The sequence below is a fragment of the Chaetura pelagica genome, unplaced genomic scaffold (genome assembly GCF_000747805.2).
Source record: "Chaetura pelagica isolate M959 unplaced genomic scaffold, ChaPel_1.0 scaffold308, whole genome shotgun sequence".
Classification (NCBI taxonomy): domain Eukaryota; kingdom Metazoa; phylum Chordata; class Aves; order Apodiformes; family Apodidae; genus Chaetura; species Chaetura pelagica.
Genome location: NW_009954442.1, coordinates 2,064,099 through 2,084,610, shown reverse-complemented (window position 1 = coordinate 2,084,610; position 20,512 = coordinate 2,064,099). Strand labels below are relative to the sequence as shown.

General features: G+C 35.5%; 1 protein-coding gene across 1 annotated transcript in view; it reads right to left on the bottom strand.

Moving 5' to 3' along the window:
• The window catches only part of DMD (dystrophin), a 909,379-nt gene that overhangs the window by 179,544 nt on the left and 709,323 nt on the right, over positions 1-20,512 (bottom strand). Inside the window, exons 55-58 of the mRNA XM_010004489.1 lie at positions 15,013-15,185; positions 10,966-11,122; positions 3,652-3,772; positions 2,719-2,987 (exon numbers count right to left, since the gene is read on the bottom strand). Of these exons, the coding sequence (XP_010002791.1) occupies positions 2,719-2,987; positions 3,652-3,772; positions 10,966-11,122; positions 15,013-15,185 (720 nt within the window). The remainder of the gene's footprint in view (positions 1-2,718; positions 2,988-3,651; positions 3,773-10,965; positions 11,123-15,012; positions 15,186-20,512) is intronic.

Here is a 20,512-nt window from a genome sequence, read left to right as displayed (position 1 = left end):
TGTCCTCATATGCATACAGCATTTTTGGGGATTACTGCAGTTTTACAGCTAAGGACTGGGCTTGTAAACAGGAAAGGTAACTAGAATTTAGGAGGATTCAGATCTCCACTTTACACTAGGAATTATGTTCTTCGTTCCTGTAGCACATGCAAAGTAGACACTGCTGCTCACCTGACTAGTGCTTTGAGTCAATTCTACATACTCTTTTTCATAAACGTTCCCCTATTAGCTTTAATAATTTTTACACTTTCAGACATTAGACTAGCAATTCTTCTAGTAACTAATTTCTTCTCAAAGCAATAGCTTTGTTTGCATTAACTATGATAATAATATTGCTATTGAAAATTTATTTTTATTTAGTTGTTAATGTCTTCCGAAGAAAACAAACATGCTTTACATTCTGTAGAAAGGCCTAGATTTGTTTTATTTTATTGTACAAAAGTAGTGAAAACATAATCTTTCTCTTCCATCTTTGATAGCAGTGGAAATGAAACACAAAAAAATAGCCTATTGTGTTCTTATATTACCTAAGCCAATTATGATCACTTAGAAGGTGCTGAAAGCACAATATTGCCATGCTTGTGTATCTAGCAGACCATTACCAAATATAAAATCAAAAGTTACAGCTTATAAGGATATTAATACATTTGGTATGTTTTTCTCATATACCGTTTAGCTGATAATCTTACTGTATGGTCTTGTGATAGCCTATATTAATAAATATTTTAAATAAATATGGTAAAAGATAAAAATCAGGGGGTAGTGTGGAGAACCATCTTCCACAAAAGAAATGTCTCTCAACCAAATTGACTGTGATAGAGAGACTCAAACAGAGGAAAAGAAACAAAAACACGAAACGAGAAATGGCGACAACACTGTGGGGAGGGGCTGCGGGCTGGGGGTTCCACAATGAAGGACAGGGACAGCCAGCCCCACCTTGCTGTGTTTACAGCCAGGACCCAGCCCTTGCAGGAACTGCACCTTGGGGCTGGGAGCTGAGTGGACAGAAAGACCAACCAACTGGTCGTTGAGGGCCAGTAAGGTTGTTGCTGCCTCTTGTCTGCTGCTGGAACAAAGGAGGGAGATGAAAAAAGATACAAGAGGAATAATCTTTCTTTAACTTTTCTCTTTATCAAACGGGTACATTTGCATATCCACTTCCCCCACTCTTCAAAAACTTGTTGCAGTAAAGTGGTATTTTAACACGTAGTCTGTGCCTGTGCCAGTGCCTGTGCATCTGGACGGAGTTTTGTGCTCTGGAGACATACCAGGTGTAGCCAGCAGGTCCCAAGTTAGGATGGATCCACTGACAAAGTAAAACCAGCCAATCTGGGGATATTCCTCCTCTAATTGAGGAGTAGGGACGACCCATGACTCAACAAGCCCTCATATTAGGGCTTCAGAAGGAATCAGCAGACATTTACCAACTGATTGTACCTCTGGGTTTTCACAAGTGTTAAGATTTCTGTTTTGTCATGGCTGTTGCTAGAATTTCATTATGTCCTTTGTGACATTTATTTTTTTAAAACCTTAACAAGATTCAGCACTGTAATTATGGAGTCAACAGTATTGGCTGCAGCTTTAAACAACTTGCTTTGTTTTCCAGCAATATCAGGAATTCAGCATTTTTGTTCAGAGTATCTTCTACAAAATTACAAAAAAAAATATCATGGCTATAATAGAAGATACTTTCTGAGAATTTATAAATAGATATCTTTTGTTCATTTTTTAATTTAAATTAATTTTGCAGCTGTTTATCAGCTTCCAAGTATTTAATTTGTTTTGCATAATATTTGTACAGGACACTCACTAAACCTGTGTATTAAAACTCATGGAGTTGTTTTGTTTGGTTTTTTTTTGTTTGTTTGTTTATTTTAAATTAACTACATTTGATTTTAAAGGCATTTTTTCTAGCCATTAGTCATTCTATTTCCTCTCCCTTAGATCTTCATGTTATACTAGAGAAAATAACAGTCAGATCAAGTCTCTTTCAAAATGACTGATGATTCCCATTTATGCGAATGGAACAGAGGCATTTTTTTCATATCAAAATGGCAACTGCCTCTATCATGCTCTAACTGAATGAATCCTGTAGTATTTTAAAAGTCTGGCCATGATAGTCATGCTGAAAGAGGAAAAGTTCTCATGAGTTGCTCAATAAGCAATGACTTTATGAAACAACCCTTGAACACAGATAAGCATTAAGTAGAAAATAATTGTTATTTTTAAAGAAGTATCTTACATTATGAAGTCTAATTATCAAATAAGACAGCCTATACTTCCATGACAAAACAACAAAAAAAACCATACACTTTATACTATAAATTCTTCTCTAAACATATAAACACAATTATGTACTCATCATACTTACAGAAATATACTAAATAACAGAATTTTCTATATTTTTATAGATATTCTCATCTCTATTTTGCTTTCTTTAGTGTTAACTCTGCATCTCCTGAATTAATGGTGAGTATGCTGAAGTTATTTACACAAACCTGGAGTGCTTTTTACATTAGCAATATATACTCTCAATGTTGATTTGATTCCGTTTTAATTGCAGAAGTTATAAAACTCTTCATTTGTACTCTTTTAAAAAAATAAATCAATATTGATACAAAGCTATCAGTTTCTCACTCTAAAAGATAAATCCTGATTTTCATATAACAAACAAAACAATTATTTCATACTCAGAAATGTTACTATAGTAACACGTACCTTGAGTTTTTCTAAGTGATCCTGCAGAGAGTCAATGAGCAGATCCCCCACAGGCTGCCAGGATCCCTTGAACACTTCAGCTTGGCGTAGTTTCAAGTCCAGTTCATCCATAGCTTCTTGAAGGCCTTGCAGTCTTTCAAGAGCATCATCTATCTTCTTTTGCCAATCAGCAGACTGGAGATTCAGCTTGTCCCACTCAGTTCTGACCTCATCTGCTTGTCTTTGGAGAAGTTTAGTGACATTTTGGGCCCTTTCCTCAGGTGACAGCTCTAAAGATGAAAGACAAGAGGTTTTTAAGACATTTGATGTCTTAGAAGAAAAATAATTGCCATCTGAGTAAGTTCAAAGATCAGTAAGAAACTATTCATAACCAAAGACAACTGTGAAATTTATTTTATTAATGTATTCTCATTTGAAAATCTCTTAACAAATTTAAATCTTGCCACAACAGAGTTCACCAAAATATGCATTTGAGTACATATAGGCATTTTCAAGCATGCAGAGCACAGCTAAAATTTTATCAGCTGTGTCCTGATTCAGCAAAATAGTTCTGCACATACATAAATATTAATCATTGTGAATCTTTTGCTGCAATTGAGTGTATTTGGGAGCTTCTGTAGTACCAAGACTACAAGTTGAATTTTAGGTTAAATAGCAGCTTTCAGACCTCAAATGGGCCTACAAGTCCTGAAGGTTTAAAGGCAGTTTCAAAATCCGCTTATAAATATGCATGTCTATTTAGTGTCACAGTGTTCAGAAGGATTTCTAAGGGTTTCTTTCATCTATATTTTTAGCTTAGTGTCTGAATACTGACATTCAGCTTGGAGTGTAAAAGGAATGCTTTCACAGTGGCTGGCAGAATTTATTTAATCATTGCTGATCATCGCTGATCTTTCCAGTAATGTGTTATTACCCTGCTCTTTCATCAATTACCTCTTGGTTCTGGGTAGAGCTTCTCCAGTCCCTCCACAGGCTGCTCTGCTGAGAAGATTCGCACAGTCTCAAGTGCACTCCTGATAACAGGTTCTTTTGTTTTCAGCTCCCTCTTGAAAGTCTGAGAGATGAAACAAAATTATTGTAAGTGGATGTATGAACTCTATAATGAAATACTGAGTGCTAGCCCTTGTTATCATCAGTTTAAGATCAAAATTTCCAACAGCAGCTTCCATGTATGTATTACAAGTAGCAACAACAACAACAACAAAAAAGTAAAAGAGAGAATGAGCTTTTGCTTAACCTGAAATTACAACATATGCAAAGGAACTGCAAGCACGCTGTGAAGTACCCAAGGTTGCTGATAAACTTTTCACTGTGAGAGGGATCCCTTTTGTTGATTAACATCAGGTTCAATTACGAAACTGAGCTGCAAGGGGCAAGGCTTCAGCTGGCTCTGTATTGGACCACATCGGCATAGCTAATGGTTCTTGAAAGCAAGAATGCAAAGGAAAATCCAGTATGTCTCACTACTACCACTTCATTACTGCTGCTGGAAACTGTTCTATCATAAGGAAAAAAAACCCACAATCCAAAAAAAGGACCAATGGATATTGACGTGGTAGCCTCTAAGAAATTGTAACAAGAAAAATCCCAATATATTACATCACAACACTCTCTTCTAATAGTTATGTAGATGCATCTCTTCCAAAATAACTTGAACTGTACAATCAAGACCAAGGAGAAAATTGAGAAATACAAGCAAGCCTACATGTAGGCATTCACAAGTAAGAACTAAAGGGCAGAAAGTAGTCCTTGTGAAATAGTTATTTCCTAGTTGCTTTAATCAATATAGTTTTCCATATCTTTACATTAACATTGCTCTGTGGTACATTCTACTTCTGTTCACATGAACTGTACTTCTCCCTTTCATCTCTTCCTTTCCTGTCATGCTTTTTGGCCCTGTCTCCTTTCCTGCCTTTTCTTTCTCTTTCCTATTTGCATTTTTCTTTCACCAGCAACAGCTCCTTTTACTATATCTCTTCTATTCCCTGCTTTTAAAATGACCATGGATAAGATTCTTAAGGCTGGCCATTTAAATTTTAGTAGGCTACTGAAAGTATATACATCTTAGGGTTGGTTGTTTTTTTTTGTTTGTCTGTTTTTGGAAGGAGGATTAAACAAAATTTAAGATTCCATTAATCTGCTTCCATATGTTCACTGCACAAAACTGCAAATGAAATCTGTCCTTTGGTTGCACATTGCATTGAGTCTTTTGCATGTCGTATTGAATTTATCTAAATGGTCCTTATCACCATTTTAGTTCAACATTTTATTCTCTGTTTAATAAACAATATTGAATGCATGTTGTTTTCAAATAGCATGTAAATTAAAAGTGCAGATAGTTGCAGTGCAGTGTAACACAAACCTGATACTGAAAAAAAAAAAAAAAAAAGAGTCTTATGCCATAAGCAGAAAACAAATATCTTACTCCAGGGATTAGGAAATTATATGGGCTTCTTACATCGTAAATTAACAAATTGAGTTAAATTAACTATTAAACAAATTTTGGGTTTCTATGCAAACTAATTAAATATTATACATTAAATATTTTAAAGTTCATTACACTTTTAATTATATTTGATATTAAATGTTCTGTACAGGAAATACCTAACAGAACTAATAACAAGAATCACACCTGCAGTTTATAATATGAACACTCACAGGCTAAAAATTCGTAACACATTTCAGGAAAGTAAACTTAAAGAAATTACTACATTATTCTAGTATAAATATTTAAATAAACTTTTTATTAGGCAGTGAAAAACTGACCATAATGTCAGATCTTTTCACAGAGTGCATCTGATATCATAAGGGAATCTATTTGATCAATTGATCTATTTGATCAATATCTGTGATAAATATTTTAAACAACCGTGTTGACCCTTAAGAACCAACACTAATTTAAACAAATGAAGAAAAGTACTGTATATTAACAAGTACCATTGGACATTGTTCTGCATAAGCAATGAGCCAGTGTGTTAAATGTTTTCTTTTCCAGCTTTTACATTTTAGATGTTGGAGTTGGCAAATGTGATTATAGTCTGTAAATCTTGACTTGTAACATAGTACACAGCACGGTGTTAAGATCTATTTACAACTTTCATGGCTTTCCCCAGTTTTGTTCTGCAGACTTCTACTGAGTGAATTCAAATATGTTTCAGTATAAGAAATTTAAGGAGAGAATGAAAAAAACATGAGACTGAAGCAGTAGCACAGAAAAGCATTAAAAATAATGAATGCTGATTTCATACTATCCTAATCCAAAAAATGTTATTACTGTATGAGGATAAAGCTAGTTTTTCTGATTAAAGCTTTGTTGTAAAATGCGTACACTACCAGGAAAAAACGTAAGTAGCAATAAATGGCATTCTATCTTCTTTTGACAAAGAGAAAAAAAAATATAATAAAAAATACCACAACAAAACCAAAACAAATTCTATCTACCTAATCTATCTAGAGCCTTGACAAATATATCTTTACAATAAGTGCACCATCATTGAAAGTAGAATTAGCCTAAATGAATGTCTAATTTACAGGTAATGATTTAAGGCTAATTTCATTGAATTCCTTAACTTCTTTCACACTTCATGGTGACTGTAGAGGAAATCGAATGTGCATAATGTATGACCTGACAAAAAACCAAGTAAACTACTTTATTTAAACATCTCTATTTGTCATCAACACTACAGCAGTAATGGCATTCTGCCCAGCATTTTAATAATGCATATATTGATCAGTTTATCTCAGGCCTCCACTACATTCTCAGGGGGTGTCCTTAAATCTTTTAGATGAAAAAACATAGATTGTTTAAATTGAAAGATGAAAATATAATGAGAAGAGAACTGGACTAGTAAAACTAACATTAATCTCTCTTATTAGAAAAACAGATATTTTGAGAACATATGAAGTATTTTAAAGGAAAAGAGTGCAATAAAACTAATTAAACATGTTTTTCAACCAGGATGCTTTTAAAAAATGCTTTTTGATCTCAGTTTTAAAAATTAGGTAGCAACTGTGCTGCTAAAAGAGGTGTGTTCAAGCAGGAATTACACTCCTTAGGTGCTGTTACTACAGATTTCATATGAAAGGTTTTCCAGGGAATACTTAATACTTAACTTCTATATTTATTCTACAAATGTTATTTATGCTGTTAATAAAATCACTACACAGAAGATGTGACAACTCTTATAAAAATGGAAGAAAAACCAGGCTATCTGCACCATGTCTAAGCTACATAACTGAGAATCAGTATGTATCAGAATATACATAGTTATATATTTCAATAAAACACTATTATGACACTTACTAAAGCAAAGAAATCTTCAAGATAATTAATGTTTTTATGAAGAAGAGTATTTTTTATCACTGACTAACCCCCTGTCCCTTCCATATACTAAGACTTTGGCATAGAGACAATTTCTGCAGATGCCAAAACTAGACAAAATAACAAACTATAAGTTCAAACAAATAGCAGTTATATGGATGCATTTAGGATAAATTCCAAATTACCTTGTCTAAAAAGTACCTCACACAATGATTTTGACTGTGTGGATATCTTCTTTCTCAGTTGAGTCCAAGCTCTCCTCTGGCATAGATTCAAGCATTCTAAGTTTTTATCTGAAACCTACTCTTAACATTTTTAAGCAAATCTTGGCAACTAGGAGCATTCTAACAGTAAGAACCAACTTCTTTTAATCTCTGATATGAATGTCTGAGGTATTCCAGATGGTCTTTTAAATGATAGAGAGGTTAAATACACATGTATTTTCTTTAAATTACCGCCTTAAGGGGAAAAAAAAATAATTAAATCAGCTTGTAACACCACTTTAGAAAAATGATTCAGGCATAAAATTGTGTTTACTTTCATCATGCCATTTCTCAACAGCAATCAGTTAAACTGCTTGTAAATAATGATCCCCTGCTGAGGCTTTCTCTTCCCCACTGAAGAGTTTGCCTGCTTTCACTTCTGGCTTTATCTGGCAAAAACAATTCTTCGCAGAAGGAAAGACTTTGTACTGATATAGAAAGACCAAAGCTGGCATTTTGGATCATTTAAAATATTGGTCAGATCAGAGAGATTCTTATCTTGTTTACAGAAGACTGATTTCTAGAACTGACATTCAGGAGAACAAAATGAACAATAAGCAGATTCTTTTCCTCAAGACCAAAATTCAGCTACTATTTGCCTTCACATCCAACACACTAAGCTCTTGAGAAAAAACATCTTTACTATACTGGACTCCAGTTTTAAGCTAGAAGCTTCTACACTTGTGGTGCAAGCCTCTTTAAAAGCATTTTTCTTATGTTCAGAAATTAGTTAAGCTGTTCATTCAGACACAGCCTTTGTATGTCTGCTTCTTGAAAAATATAAAAAACTTTTAGAGTTACATAAAGTCCATAGTGTCCAGGGAAATAAATATAGTAGAAAAACTCCTAGCTGCAAACAGATTTTGTCAAAAACAACTTCAAATTAGCAGAACTCTGCTGAAGAGCAGACAGGGTAACCTAATTTCAAGGATTATGGTTGTTGTTTTTTTTTCTTTTTTGATAGAATCCTAGGGGTTGGAAGGGACCTCGAAAGATCATCTAGTCCACACAGAATCAGAATACCTACCACTAGAAATGCCTCACATTAAACTACAGAAGTGCTACAGGACAAGGAAAGAAAAGAGGTCATATTTCTAAAAGGAGCTAAAATGTCCTAGCTTTGATACTAGACAAGATGACCAAAGATTTGTGTCTGCATGTATCTTTATGTGGCAGAGAAGATAATTAAAAAATATAAATGAGAAGATCTGTTTTGTGAAGTCACTTTGCCGGTATTTATGGTACCTTAGTTTCATGCAGCATCTATATTGTTTCTTTCATCCTTATGTTCTGGATGGGCTTTAAAACTGCTTTATGGAAGCTGCTACAGACAGCTGGCTAGAACAAATCTCCGGTATTTCATATGCGTTAACTTTCACAGCGGGAAATATAAAAGGGGATGGTGGTGCTCCATATAGTCTTGAATGTTTTGGTCTCTGTGATCATACTTGAAGTCTCAGGTAAAGTTTTCTGGGAAACACACATCATCTGTCTAGAAGGAAGACCTAGCAAATGTGACCAACCTCCCATTGCAGCAAAGAGTTATATTATCTTAGAAAAGCATTATGTACTGACAGTGAGATGTTTTTGTCCATCTTTCTCTTTGGCTTTTTTGACCATTAGGTAAAGATAAGTCCTTGAGAAACCATACTGTCACTACCACCCACCAGTCTGCTACTGCAGACTGTTAGCCTATATAAAAAACCAAGTCTGGTTGTAGACAGTATTTTCATTTTATTCACAAACTCAGGGTTTCCAATAACTTAAAGCAGCAAGATCTGTTGTATTTTCATTCCATACTTAATCTTCTCACTATTTGTTCTCAAATGTGGCCTGCAGCATGAGGCAGGACAATCTATTAGAGCAATATTTATAATACAACTACCTGATGAATGGAGAAAACACAGGTATTCCAGATCCAATTCCGTTTTATTGTACTATCACATTTCTCCATTAAGCAATAAAATCAGAGATTTAAGAACTTCAGAAACAATACCTTGTGTAGCAAGTTTTACAAATGGAAGTTACATATATGCAGCACAAAGCTTTGAGAGGATGATCACTGGTTTTGGAATATTCTCTTCTCATGGTATCAAGCTATTTGACTGACAATTTAAATTATTCAATAAAAAAAATATTTTTTCAAAATAACTTTTTAGATGTCATACTGAAGTATACTTAGTCACCAAAGAGGAGGAAAAAAAAACTCCTGTAATGTCATTATTTTCACCAAAAGACACAAGTGGATGAAAGAGACGAGACCTACAATACTACATCCAAGTAAAATCCAAGAAATGGAGTTGTGTATAGTGGAGAAATGTCATAGCATAAATACTTCTATGGTTCATTCCAATCACTGCATACATTTACCTGTTAAATATGAGAGGGCAATTTCTTTATATGAGTATGATTCCTTGCCCTTAATCTTACACTGTTCTCTGTAAAGAAAAAAATCCACCCTGACACTATATTCACATCTTCCTTCTGAATCAGGATCTATCCCAGTGGGTTGAGGTCTGGTTTCTGTTAATGACATCTATTCATAACTGGTACTTCCTAGATTGATATTTCAATTATGAAATAATACAAAAGAAATATAAATCTTATTATAAGGGCCAGACAGGATTTTATGGAGCTCCTAAGTGATAGAATAGAGTTGCGGCAGTTGGGTGTGCTATCCCAGTTACCTTTCACATGGTTCCCTATCCTTTCTCAGAACAACAGTTTCCACATTTATTGCCTCATTCAGCAGTTCTTGAGCTTTATTTTAGCACAACACTAGCTTCCTAATGATACTGTTAAAAAAGTGCTGTGGAGGTACTAGAACTGTACTTTCGCATTCAGACCTGAATAGACTGTAATGACATAGCAAATTAAAAGCTGTTTACCTGAAGAAACAGTTAGCATCAGACAGATGTGAACTTGATTCAACATAGGAAACATACTTACAGCATAACTTTACCACAAAAAAAAAACTCCTGTGGGAATCTTTGTATGGAGAATTATTCAGAAGTACTGTGTTACTATGGGGCTTGAATTTTTTTGATGGGTTTAAAAAACAGCTTCACATACAATTGGTTGATTTAGTTTCCTTTATACAACAAAGCTTAGTCTAGAACAGTCCCCATATGATGTTTTGCTGTTGCCTTCCCATAAGAATGCCCAGATGGAACTTGTATGAGCCATAGACAGTTGCAGTCAGTTTTCACGATAGTTTTGTGATGCACACAGTTGTGCATTAGGGCTGATACCAACTATTTCTTTCACAAAAGGTCATAAAAATCAGTAGCAAAATAGGGTTTAAAAAAGTACACATGACATTTAAATGCCTGATTTAAAAAAATGTTCAGAACTACTTATTTAATCCTTAAATAACATTACATAAGTATTTGTTCTGGTCATGAGATCTAGCTGCCTATGAAAATGTTGTGTCACTTTTCAAAAACACCAAGCAGCTGGCAGTCAACACTCCCTTCTCCAAAAGGCTGATTTTCTAAGATGTGTTTGAAAATTATTGCTAGTACTCTCACGCAAGAAGTTCAGTTTTCACAGTTTCTAAAATGCATTTTAAAGGGCACCTCACTTTTTCCAAAAAGGACTGTTACATACAGCACTAACCTGAGAAACAAAAAGCAATGAAAGATCATTTACAAAAAATCATACCTTATGAACATCGTTCTGTTTCTGCACGGTGGCAAGATCTCCACCAATGGGTGCTTGCTGTTTCAATTCATCTTCCTTCAATTGCAGCCATGCCAAAAGTTCCTGAAGAGAGAGATGTAAACGCTTCCACTGGTCTGTACTGGCTTCCAAATGGGATCTGAAATAATATGTTAAATATAAGATGTATCCAGGCACAGGGAAACTGGAAAATGAATTGTACAAGCTTATTTAGTGAGAAAGATCCTAGTGTTTCATTTTTCATTGTGGATTTTAAAATAGCTTCAGTAACTTCGAATGAGATTCTAGCTACAAAGATTTAAATTTGGTTCCACGGTCCTGGCCTGAAACACCCAAACATTTCCCATCTTTAGTACTGTTTTTGGGTCATCTGGTTTTTTTTTGTGGTTTTTTTGTTTGTTTTGTTTTTTGGAGGGGGGTTGGGTTTGTTGTTGTTCTTTTTGTTTGTTTCTTTCTTTCTTTTTTTTTTTTTTTTGTTATTTTGTCTTGGTTTGTTCTGTTTGTTGTTGCTTTTAGTTTTCCTCTTCAGCAGTAATAGCTGTGCTGAATTATCAGTCTCACTAAATGTACACAAATATTATGCAGCACTAGCATGAGAGTAACTTAGTCATTACTTAGGATTACTAGGAGGTTAATTATCTAAAATGCAGAGAGAAGTTTTCAACTCAGAGAAGAGCAAGCATTTCTCTAAACTACTATACAAAGCAAACTCATATAAGATTCGTATGGTTGCTGAACTTTAAGATAAGAGAACAAATGCCATCCTTTCACAAAAAAGTGTTGAGGAAATTGTCAAAGCCAATACAATCCTTTTATGCTACAAAAATGTCTGTGTCATTTGAACTGTGGTGTAAATGAAACTGACTGAATCACTGGAAAAATTAAAATGCAGAATACTACTTTGTGCAAAGTAGGTCTCCACCACAAGGACATGTTCTAATATTTCCTCTACATATGTGCAAATGTGTTTTTTTAATATTGGGACCAAGTATTGAGCTACAAGTTTTCAGCAATTATTTTCTGTGGAGAGAAACTATGTGACTGAAACATCACTGGACCAATCAAATCTTCAGTTTGGTTTACAGCATAGATAGAGCACACTAAAGCTTCATCTTTCTAGACTTACAAATATGTTACTTTTTAAATTGTTAGTTGAGCAGAAATTCCTGTTAGTCTCAGGTAACATAAGAATTCCTTAGTATTTTAAACCAAAAGTAGTATTACGTAAGTAAGGTGATAAAATATACAGGAAAATAGAATAGAATTGTTAGGATTGGAAATGGACCTTAAAAATCCCCTAGTTCAAGCCCCCCTGCCATGGGCAGGGACACCTCCCACTAGATCAGGTTGCTCAGAGCCCCATCCAACCTGACCTTGAAAACTTCCAGGGACGGGGCTTCCCCCACTTCTCTGGGTAACCTCTTCCACTGTCTCACCACCCTCAGGGAAGACCTTCCTTCAGGTCTAACTTGAATCTACCCGCCTCTAGTTTTGATCCATTCCCCCTAGTCCTACCACTGCCTGACATACTATAAAGTCCCTCACCAGCTTTCTTGTAGGCCCTGTTAAGATACTGGAAGGCCACAATAAGGTCTCCTTGGAGCCTTCTCTCTTCCAGAGTGAATAACACGAACTCTCTCAGTCTGTCTTCATAGGAGAAGTGCTCCAGCCCTCTGATCATCTTTGTGGCCTTTCTTTGGACTATCTTTCTTGTAATAGGGGATCCAGAACTGGACGCAGTACTTCGGATGGGATCCCACAAGAGTGGAGTAGAGGGGGAGAATCAACTCCCTTGACATAAAGGGACATAAAATCAACTCCCTTGAAATAAAGATAATTTTTCTTTAATATATTTTCTTTTTATCTTCCAGGCTTGTTTATATAACATTTCTCTTATTTTTCATATTTGCATATAAACCTGCATATTTTCTGATAGTGACATTTCTATTCCTGTACCTCATATAGAATGGCCTACAAAGAAATGTGGTAAATATGGACTCATTGTTTTGCAGACCTTATTATTTAACTTGGATGTGGAAATGAGGAATTGCTGAAGGTAAGGACAGTTGCATTTATTTGAACAGCTCTATGGATCCTGTCTTCTTTGTAGCCTCTTACACTAGGTAACTGGGGTGGCAAGGAAAGATAACAGAAAGGGACAGTTTAGCCATAGGATGACAGAAATCTTAGCTGCTCTGGTGTATGAGCTGATGGAAAATGTTCTCCTTTTTCAAACTTAAAGGTTATGTGGGAGGGACACACACAGACCACACTGCCTTTTGATCACTACTTTCACAGAGTAGCCATTGGCTGGGGCAAAAGTGCCTCACAAAACTGCTGGTGGAGGCCAGCCCTGCAGGCAGTGAGGGCTGGGGAAGCCCCAGGATGCCTTCAAAAGCAGTGAGTGGAGACAGAGCAGGGATAGAGATAGGGAGAGGCAGGACGCAACACGCACAGCAAGGACCACAGGGCTTTTGGACAGAACAAAGTCAAGCAGCCTAGTTTCTGAGTTAGGTTAACTCCTGTCTCCTATGTTTATCTCGGTAAATGCAAGCTTCCACCTCCTCCAGACAACGCAGCAACTGAGGGCAAACACTAGGGTTTTACGTCTTCCCAGTTTGGTGAATTGTTTCTTTGAACCCATCTTGTTCTGCCCTTCCTTCAGCTTCGGGAATATATATTTATGTAAGTGCATAGTATAGTACATTGTATGCACACACTCATATATTTATAACCGTTCCAGCATGAACAGACAAAAATCAATATGTTGTTGAACACCTTGAGCCTTTTATTGAAAGCAAATACTTTAGAGAGGTGGTCTGTTGCCTTGAATGTTTAATGCAAGAAGTGTCTGTGATATAATTAGGGTTACTATTTCTGACTCATTTAACGGCAGCAATACATTGAACGGCAAAAACACTTTGACGGAAAGTCAAACAGAAAGAAGGCAGAAAGTCCTGTATATGTAATTATTGATATTTAGACAACTGACTGTTTTTCTTATCTCAAATATTGCTGTATTTGGGCAAGTTCAAGGGTAAAAGAAGAAAAAAGTCTTAGAGAGACCTTGAAGGGCTATATGCCTCTTCTTTCTCTCCTCAGGGAAAAAAAAAAAAAAAGGAATTTGTCTCTCTTTTTCTTTGGCTACTAATATCTTTTCAACCTTACATCTTTAATTTATTTTTAATGATTGATGTTATCGAGATGGCTTTTGTCATTACACAGACTGACCTCCCTCAGGGCCTGAGCTGAAAAAAAGTAATATTTCATACATTACTTTGAAAAACACTTCTGCCTTTTGCTGCCCTCTGAACTACCACCAACACACAGCAAGCAAGCAAATGAAAAAATACCTGAGACTGCACACAGTAAAACTGGGTTGCTTATTGTAAAAGTTGCATTTCTGAAGAGAGCTTTCCTGGACAATTTACTTTGAAAAGCAATCTTCAAGCCATTGAAGGCTGTACCTCCACTTATCATTTGTAATGTTGCCATTCATTATAGTTTTCCTTGCAAGTTTTTCCTCTCATGACACTACCTGTGGATTAGCTTTTACCCCGGGTTTTATTTTGTAAATCCATTCAGTCTCCAGATAACAGCTAAAATCTAAAGTGTCTTCTCATTTGCAAGGCTATTCTTAGATTTGCACTGGAAATAACAGACTTAGAAAGAAAGCTTATCATACCTATACATTGTTTGATCACTTCCTTTCAAAAGTCATTGATAAATCATAGGCTACTCTAGAAAAAGCCTACATTTAGAGGGCATACAGTTACTGTTTAAACATGCTATTCTCTCCTTCTCTAATTACAAAACCTCATAATATGCCTCAAATTCAAATCTTCTGCTGTCATTTTCACACCAAAAAACCTTATAATTCTAACAAAATTAAACCAATGTTCAAAATAGCACACTTCAAAATGGATATAAATTGTGCTATCAGAAAAATAATTAATCACTTTTACTGGCAAAATGCATCAGTCAACCTTACACATCGACTGTAAGATTTTGCTCATGTTCAGATCCTACCTAATATTTAGAGATTTCTTCCTAAGCTCACTCCATCTGAGGTTCATGTTATCCAGGCGTCTCTGCAATAGGGCTGCATCCTCAGAACCTTCCAGGGATTTCAGGATTTTCTGCCCATTTTCATCCAGGCTGTGGAATACATCGGTATGAGCATCAATTTCTGCCTGTAGTTCCTATGAAAAAAATAGAAAACAATGTGTGATTTTTTACAAAATCACAGAAGTTTTCACTTCTCAAAAGCCTAGGAAATCCTCAGTGTAACACAGAGTTCACACAGAGTTTTGTTACTCCTTTAATGGAAATATAATGTACTGAATACACAGCCACACTTCCCCTTTCACCTGAAGACTGTATGCACTGTATGATGGTTTTCCATACGGAACATAAAAACACTTAGGAAGTTATAAGTCTAGCTTTTGACAGGCAACAAAGCAAGGACAAAATACATTTAATGTGCCAATGTGAAAGAAAAACACCACAAAACCCTCAGGATCTCAGGTAAATCTGACCTTCACATGGTAAGTCTTCCTGTGCAACATTTTCAGAGTGAGCTGGGGACTGCAACACCGGTCCTGCTGCATGGCAATTCCAAGAAAACTACTTGTCTGCAGCAGCCGAGCTTTAAAATGCCAAGTTCACTTACATTCTGTTGACAGAATGCATTTCAGAGCACAGGCCTCAGCAGTCAATAGCAATAAACAGCCACTTTGTGCTATATCAAAACACTGGTCAGGGCCTTGGCTGTAGGAGGGCTTGAGAATAGCAAAGTCCTAGAATATGCAACTAGCAGCTCATGTTGAACAGCCAGCTTTTCTTATCACTTTGTAACTGCAGGCCAACTCTACATTTTGAATTCATTTTCCCCTTCAATTTTAGCATGGCTGTTTCTGTTTTTTTTCTTTAGAGAGCTGCCTGTTCCCAGCATTCCTCCCTGCCCACACACTCAATGCAGCCATTGTACGTTGGCTGCCCTTCTCCAAGACGTTTGCATGCTGCAGCTCCACGAAGTCATAAATTCATTTGCAGTTAACAGTGGTAGAATTAAGCTCTTTAAACAGAATAAAAATAACAATAATAATAATAATAATAATTAATAATAATAATGTAAACACGTATCTGAGCATATACATTCTCTATATGTAGCCACATATGCACAAAAGTACTTTTACTTTTAAGCAAGTAGCACACAAAGAAGCAGAAAATGGTTTAGTGAATAAGGCTCTGCATTTTCTCCTGAGATGATGCTTGGGCATTGAGGTTTCTGGTGGTGGTTTCTTGCTGCCTAAAATGCGAGTGCTGGATATGAAGTGTGAAAGGGGAAATGATTTACGGCATTTGAGAGCAAGACCCAGAGCTAACTGAGCATCACAGATAGTCCCTGGTGAAAATCTGTTGTAATTTTCTTTAGAAGAATTACTTTGAAGGAGGGGAGCACACAACTTGCCTACTTGCTGTGTTCCTAATTGAATTGGTTTTATTTGATATTTAAGTGCAATGTTAGCTGCACTGAATCCTGAGTAGATTGTCCCTTTTCACCTACTAATGTCATTTGCCTTCCTTTGCTGGGTACCTGTTTCTTGCACAGTAACAACTAGCACTGTATTTGGAGCAATTTCAAGGAGGACTAGGAACGTCTTCAGTATGGTATAGGAGTTCTTATCCACTTATTTTACTTAAAGGTCATCCTAACAGCAAAGTAGTTATAAGTGAGCTTAGATTATGCAAGAGGTCATTCTGCAGAATGCAACTGTCTTATCAATACTATATTTCTTTATTGATATTAGACAATTTAGATTTAGATTTTTTTTTAAATGCCATTATGCAGGTACATAACCATGTATAATACTACAGGTATGCATGTCCTTACTTGAACATCTATATTTTGTTACAAGTCTCAATGTTGCTAGCTTCAGCTTCCAGCTGCAATATTTTATTTTTGTTTGCTTGACTGAAGAATGGTTTATTACAATTTTTTTTTTTTTTTTCCCCCAGCAGATTGGAATTTTGAGGTTTTATTTGAGGTAGGTTAAGTATCACAAATGTGATGCAAACAGCTAAAACAGCATGTAAGAAAGGATAAATTCATAGTAAAAATGTTCACTTTTCACGTCTGTATACTTCAAGATCCTTCCACATTTAAAAAGTGATAAACCTATTGCTGAATGAAAGAACTCTCATAAACACAAAATACCTAGTTTTTAGAGTGGTGATGGAAACAGCTGCCTTTTTCTCAGAAAAAGACATCCACCATGAAACACGCATAGAATCACTGAATCATCCTGGTTGGAAAAGACCTTGAAGATCAAGTCCAACCATAACCTAAATCCACCTACCATAATGCTTAAATCACGTCCCTAAGCTCCACTTGTATATTTCTTTCAAACACTTCCAGGGATGGTGACTCTGGGCAGCTATCAAATCTATGCTCCTGGTTGTTCTATCTCACATACACTCATAGCATTTTACAACACAGAATTTTGAAAAAAAAGCACTTCTGCATTTTTCTTTTTTTTTAGAGAAGGTGTGTGGTAGTCTACACATTCCATTATTTTCATCTGATACATTCATGTTTCTAAGAATGAAATCAAGCCACACCTATTTTTTTTTTTTTTTTTTTCCCTTCCTTCCCAGAGTACAACATAGTATAAAAATAAATCTGGATAGTTAGTTAAATGGGCAGCAAACATGAAAACTGAGGCACTCATCAAAACCTTCACATTCAATACATATTTTCCTTATTCCAAATTACTTGTGTAATCTCCAAATCTTCTAATGCTCCTAGAAGTAGTTTATTCCAGCTACAAAGGAAGCCTATGATGAAAGAGAAGCAAAACGTCAATATAGGCTTACTCAATTTTGATTGGTACATTTCAGATCCTTTCTTTGGAACTCCCTCACATCCCAAGAGAGGAAGAGTATATATAAGAAAAAGATTGATACACTTTTAATTTGTTTTCTGAAATAAGTAATTTCCATGCTTCAAAACTATGAGTGAAAGATCAATATGAACTAGATTATTTTTCTTAACAAGAAGTAAGCAGAAAGATCTATTTAATCTCATAAACTGCTGTATTTGCAAAAGTATGCTATCATCACACATCATACCAAGAAAAATAGAAAATAGACTAAATATAGACTATTTACTGCATTTTAATCTTTTCCAATGTGTTCAAACAAATGGAGGAACTGCAGAGGATAAAAAAATCAATCCTGGTATAATTCTACTGTTACGGCCGGAATTAAGTTGACTCTATATGCTGCAATTTTGCTGTAGTGATTATTACTGAAGCTGTGTTCTTTTAAAAAAAGCACCAGTTGCAATATCTCATTAATGAGTATTGGTTATTAGCCTAAGTTCATTTTCAAATCCACATTTTTCTGATCATGTTTACTGCTTAGAGTGAGCTGAACTGCTTGGAAAGAACTGCAATCCTATCAAAACAGATTTGCCTGAGAATTTCAGAGAGAAATCTTCCATTATCAAGGTGAAAAACAAAGTTGATAAAAGGTATTGTAACACTGGTTTATAGAAACTTTGCTGAGTAGCTATTATAGGTTTCTACATATTTAAGAGTGAGTATTTACATTATTTTCATATATGGAATAGGCCTAGAACCAAGTCACAGAACTAACAAATGATAAAGAGATCAAATTTGTCTTGAGAGAAAAATTCTTCTTGGGGAAAACAGGGTGAGGAAATTTGCTCTGCTCAAGTTCCTGAGACCTTGAAACCTCTATGTATGATTTCAGGGAAGAAGCACACTAAGGCTGTAGAGACAGGCCACCCAATACTGCCATAAACCTAGGGAATGGATATATTTCTCACTTGCCCAAGTTAGTTCTCCCTCTTGGAACTACTGCTAGCATTCTCCATAGGAGCACACATCCTTACTGCCCTTATCTTCTTGGTAGGTAAAAGAAATTCACTGGTGGCTCTACATGTTCTATTTTACACAAGGGCCTGTAAAACACAGTAGAGCCACTGCTGTAGAAACCCAGGGAAGTCCTGCCAGCCTCCACTTAACAGAGATAGTCCTATTCAACATGGTAGTCCAATTCAGTTTGACTTGTGATACATTGTCAGAAATAACTAATGTCACTATCCTCCACATCCCACATGCAACATGAAGGCATGACATATAAAAGACATAACACATGGCATAATCTGCCATTATTTTGGCAATACATCAGAGGGGGATTGGTAGGTTGGAAGTAAAATGAAGTGCTAAAAAGAAGGAATTAGTTACAGTTGTTGGGCTATACATAAGTCACACTAAGACATGGCAATTAATGCAGCACAACTGACAAAATGTTTATCTTTTCTAAAAGGTGAAAAGAAAATTAATTATGCAATAATTTAAAGAAATTAAAGTACTTATATCCTCCTCTACAAACACAGTTCAGACCTTAGAATTTTGCCTTTCATTTCCAATAAAGCATTTTACATATTCTAGGTACAATACATTACTAATTAAACAAATGGCATTAATTGAGGTATGGGGGCTCAAAAAATTTAAGACCTGACCATCCAGTTAAAGGAAATCAACACAGAGGGAAAAAAAAAATAAAATTAAAATCTTTACTGACTGTAATAATAAAAAAAATAAAGTCAGTCTGCATAATTGCATACATGTACTCAAAGAATCAGCAAGTAATACTTGTGTGTCTATACGTAGCTTAGAAATACCATACAGTCCTGTTTCTATAATAAAAATAGCTGGAGAAACTACCATGAAATTGGTCAAAACAAAGATCCTACATGTCCCTCTCAGTATGTGTAGTTAGCTTAGCTGAACTAGTAGCTTCCTTCATATTTATATTAACAGAGCATACAGTATTTCCCCTAAATAATTCCTAGAAAAAAAAACCACAACAAAACCAACAAAAACCCCAAACCAAACCAAAACAAAAACCAGACAGCTAAACATTTTAAACAGCTTAAATTAGTAGCATATTTACGTAAACCTTTTATACGGTACAGAGAATATGAATTATGTAACCCTTCTTTTTCCATTTTCCTTTGCTTTTGTTTTCCTACCTTCCTTTTCTCTTCCTGTCTTTTTTTCTTTCCTCCCTTCTCTATTTTTACATCTTTTCCTTTCTCCTTTTTTTTTGCTTATCTTACCTCCTTTTTTGATTCTTCTTCTTCCTTCCTTTCCCACCTCTTGCTTTTCCTGATCTCCCTTCCTATCCTCTCTTTTTGCTCCCCTTCCCAATCTTTTTCCTTCCTTCCTCTCTTTAAAATTCTACCTTATGTTCTTTTGTGGTGATATCAAAACTCCTCAATAACACAGATTTCTTTCTGCCTTTTTTCCTCCCTCATTCACTAACATAATTTCAGGTGCCTGGAGAAGGCACAACTTACAAGATTTTTCATACACTTTTTTTTTTTTTTTTTTTTTTTTTTTTTATAAAATCTAACAATATTACTGAGCAAAGAATATCTATAAAGAATAGGTTTGTGCGCTATGGGCTTGAAGGGTGTAGAGTATCTCTTTAG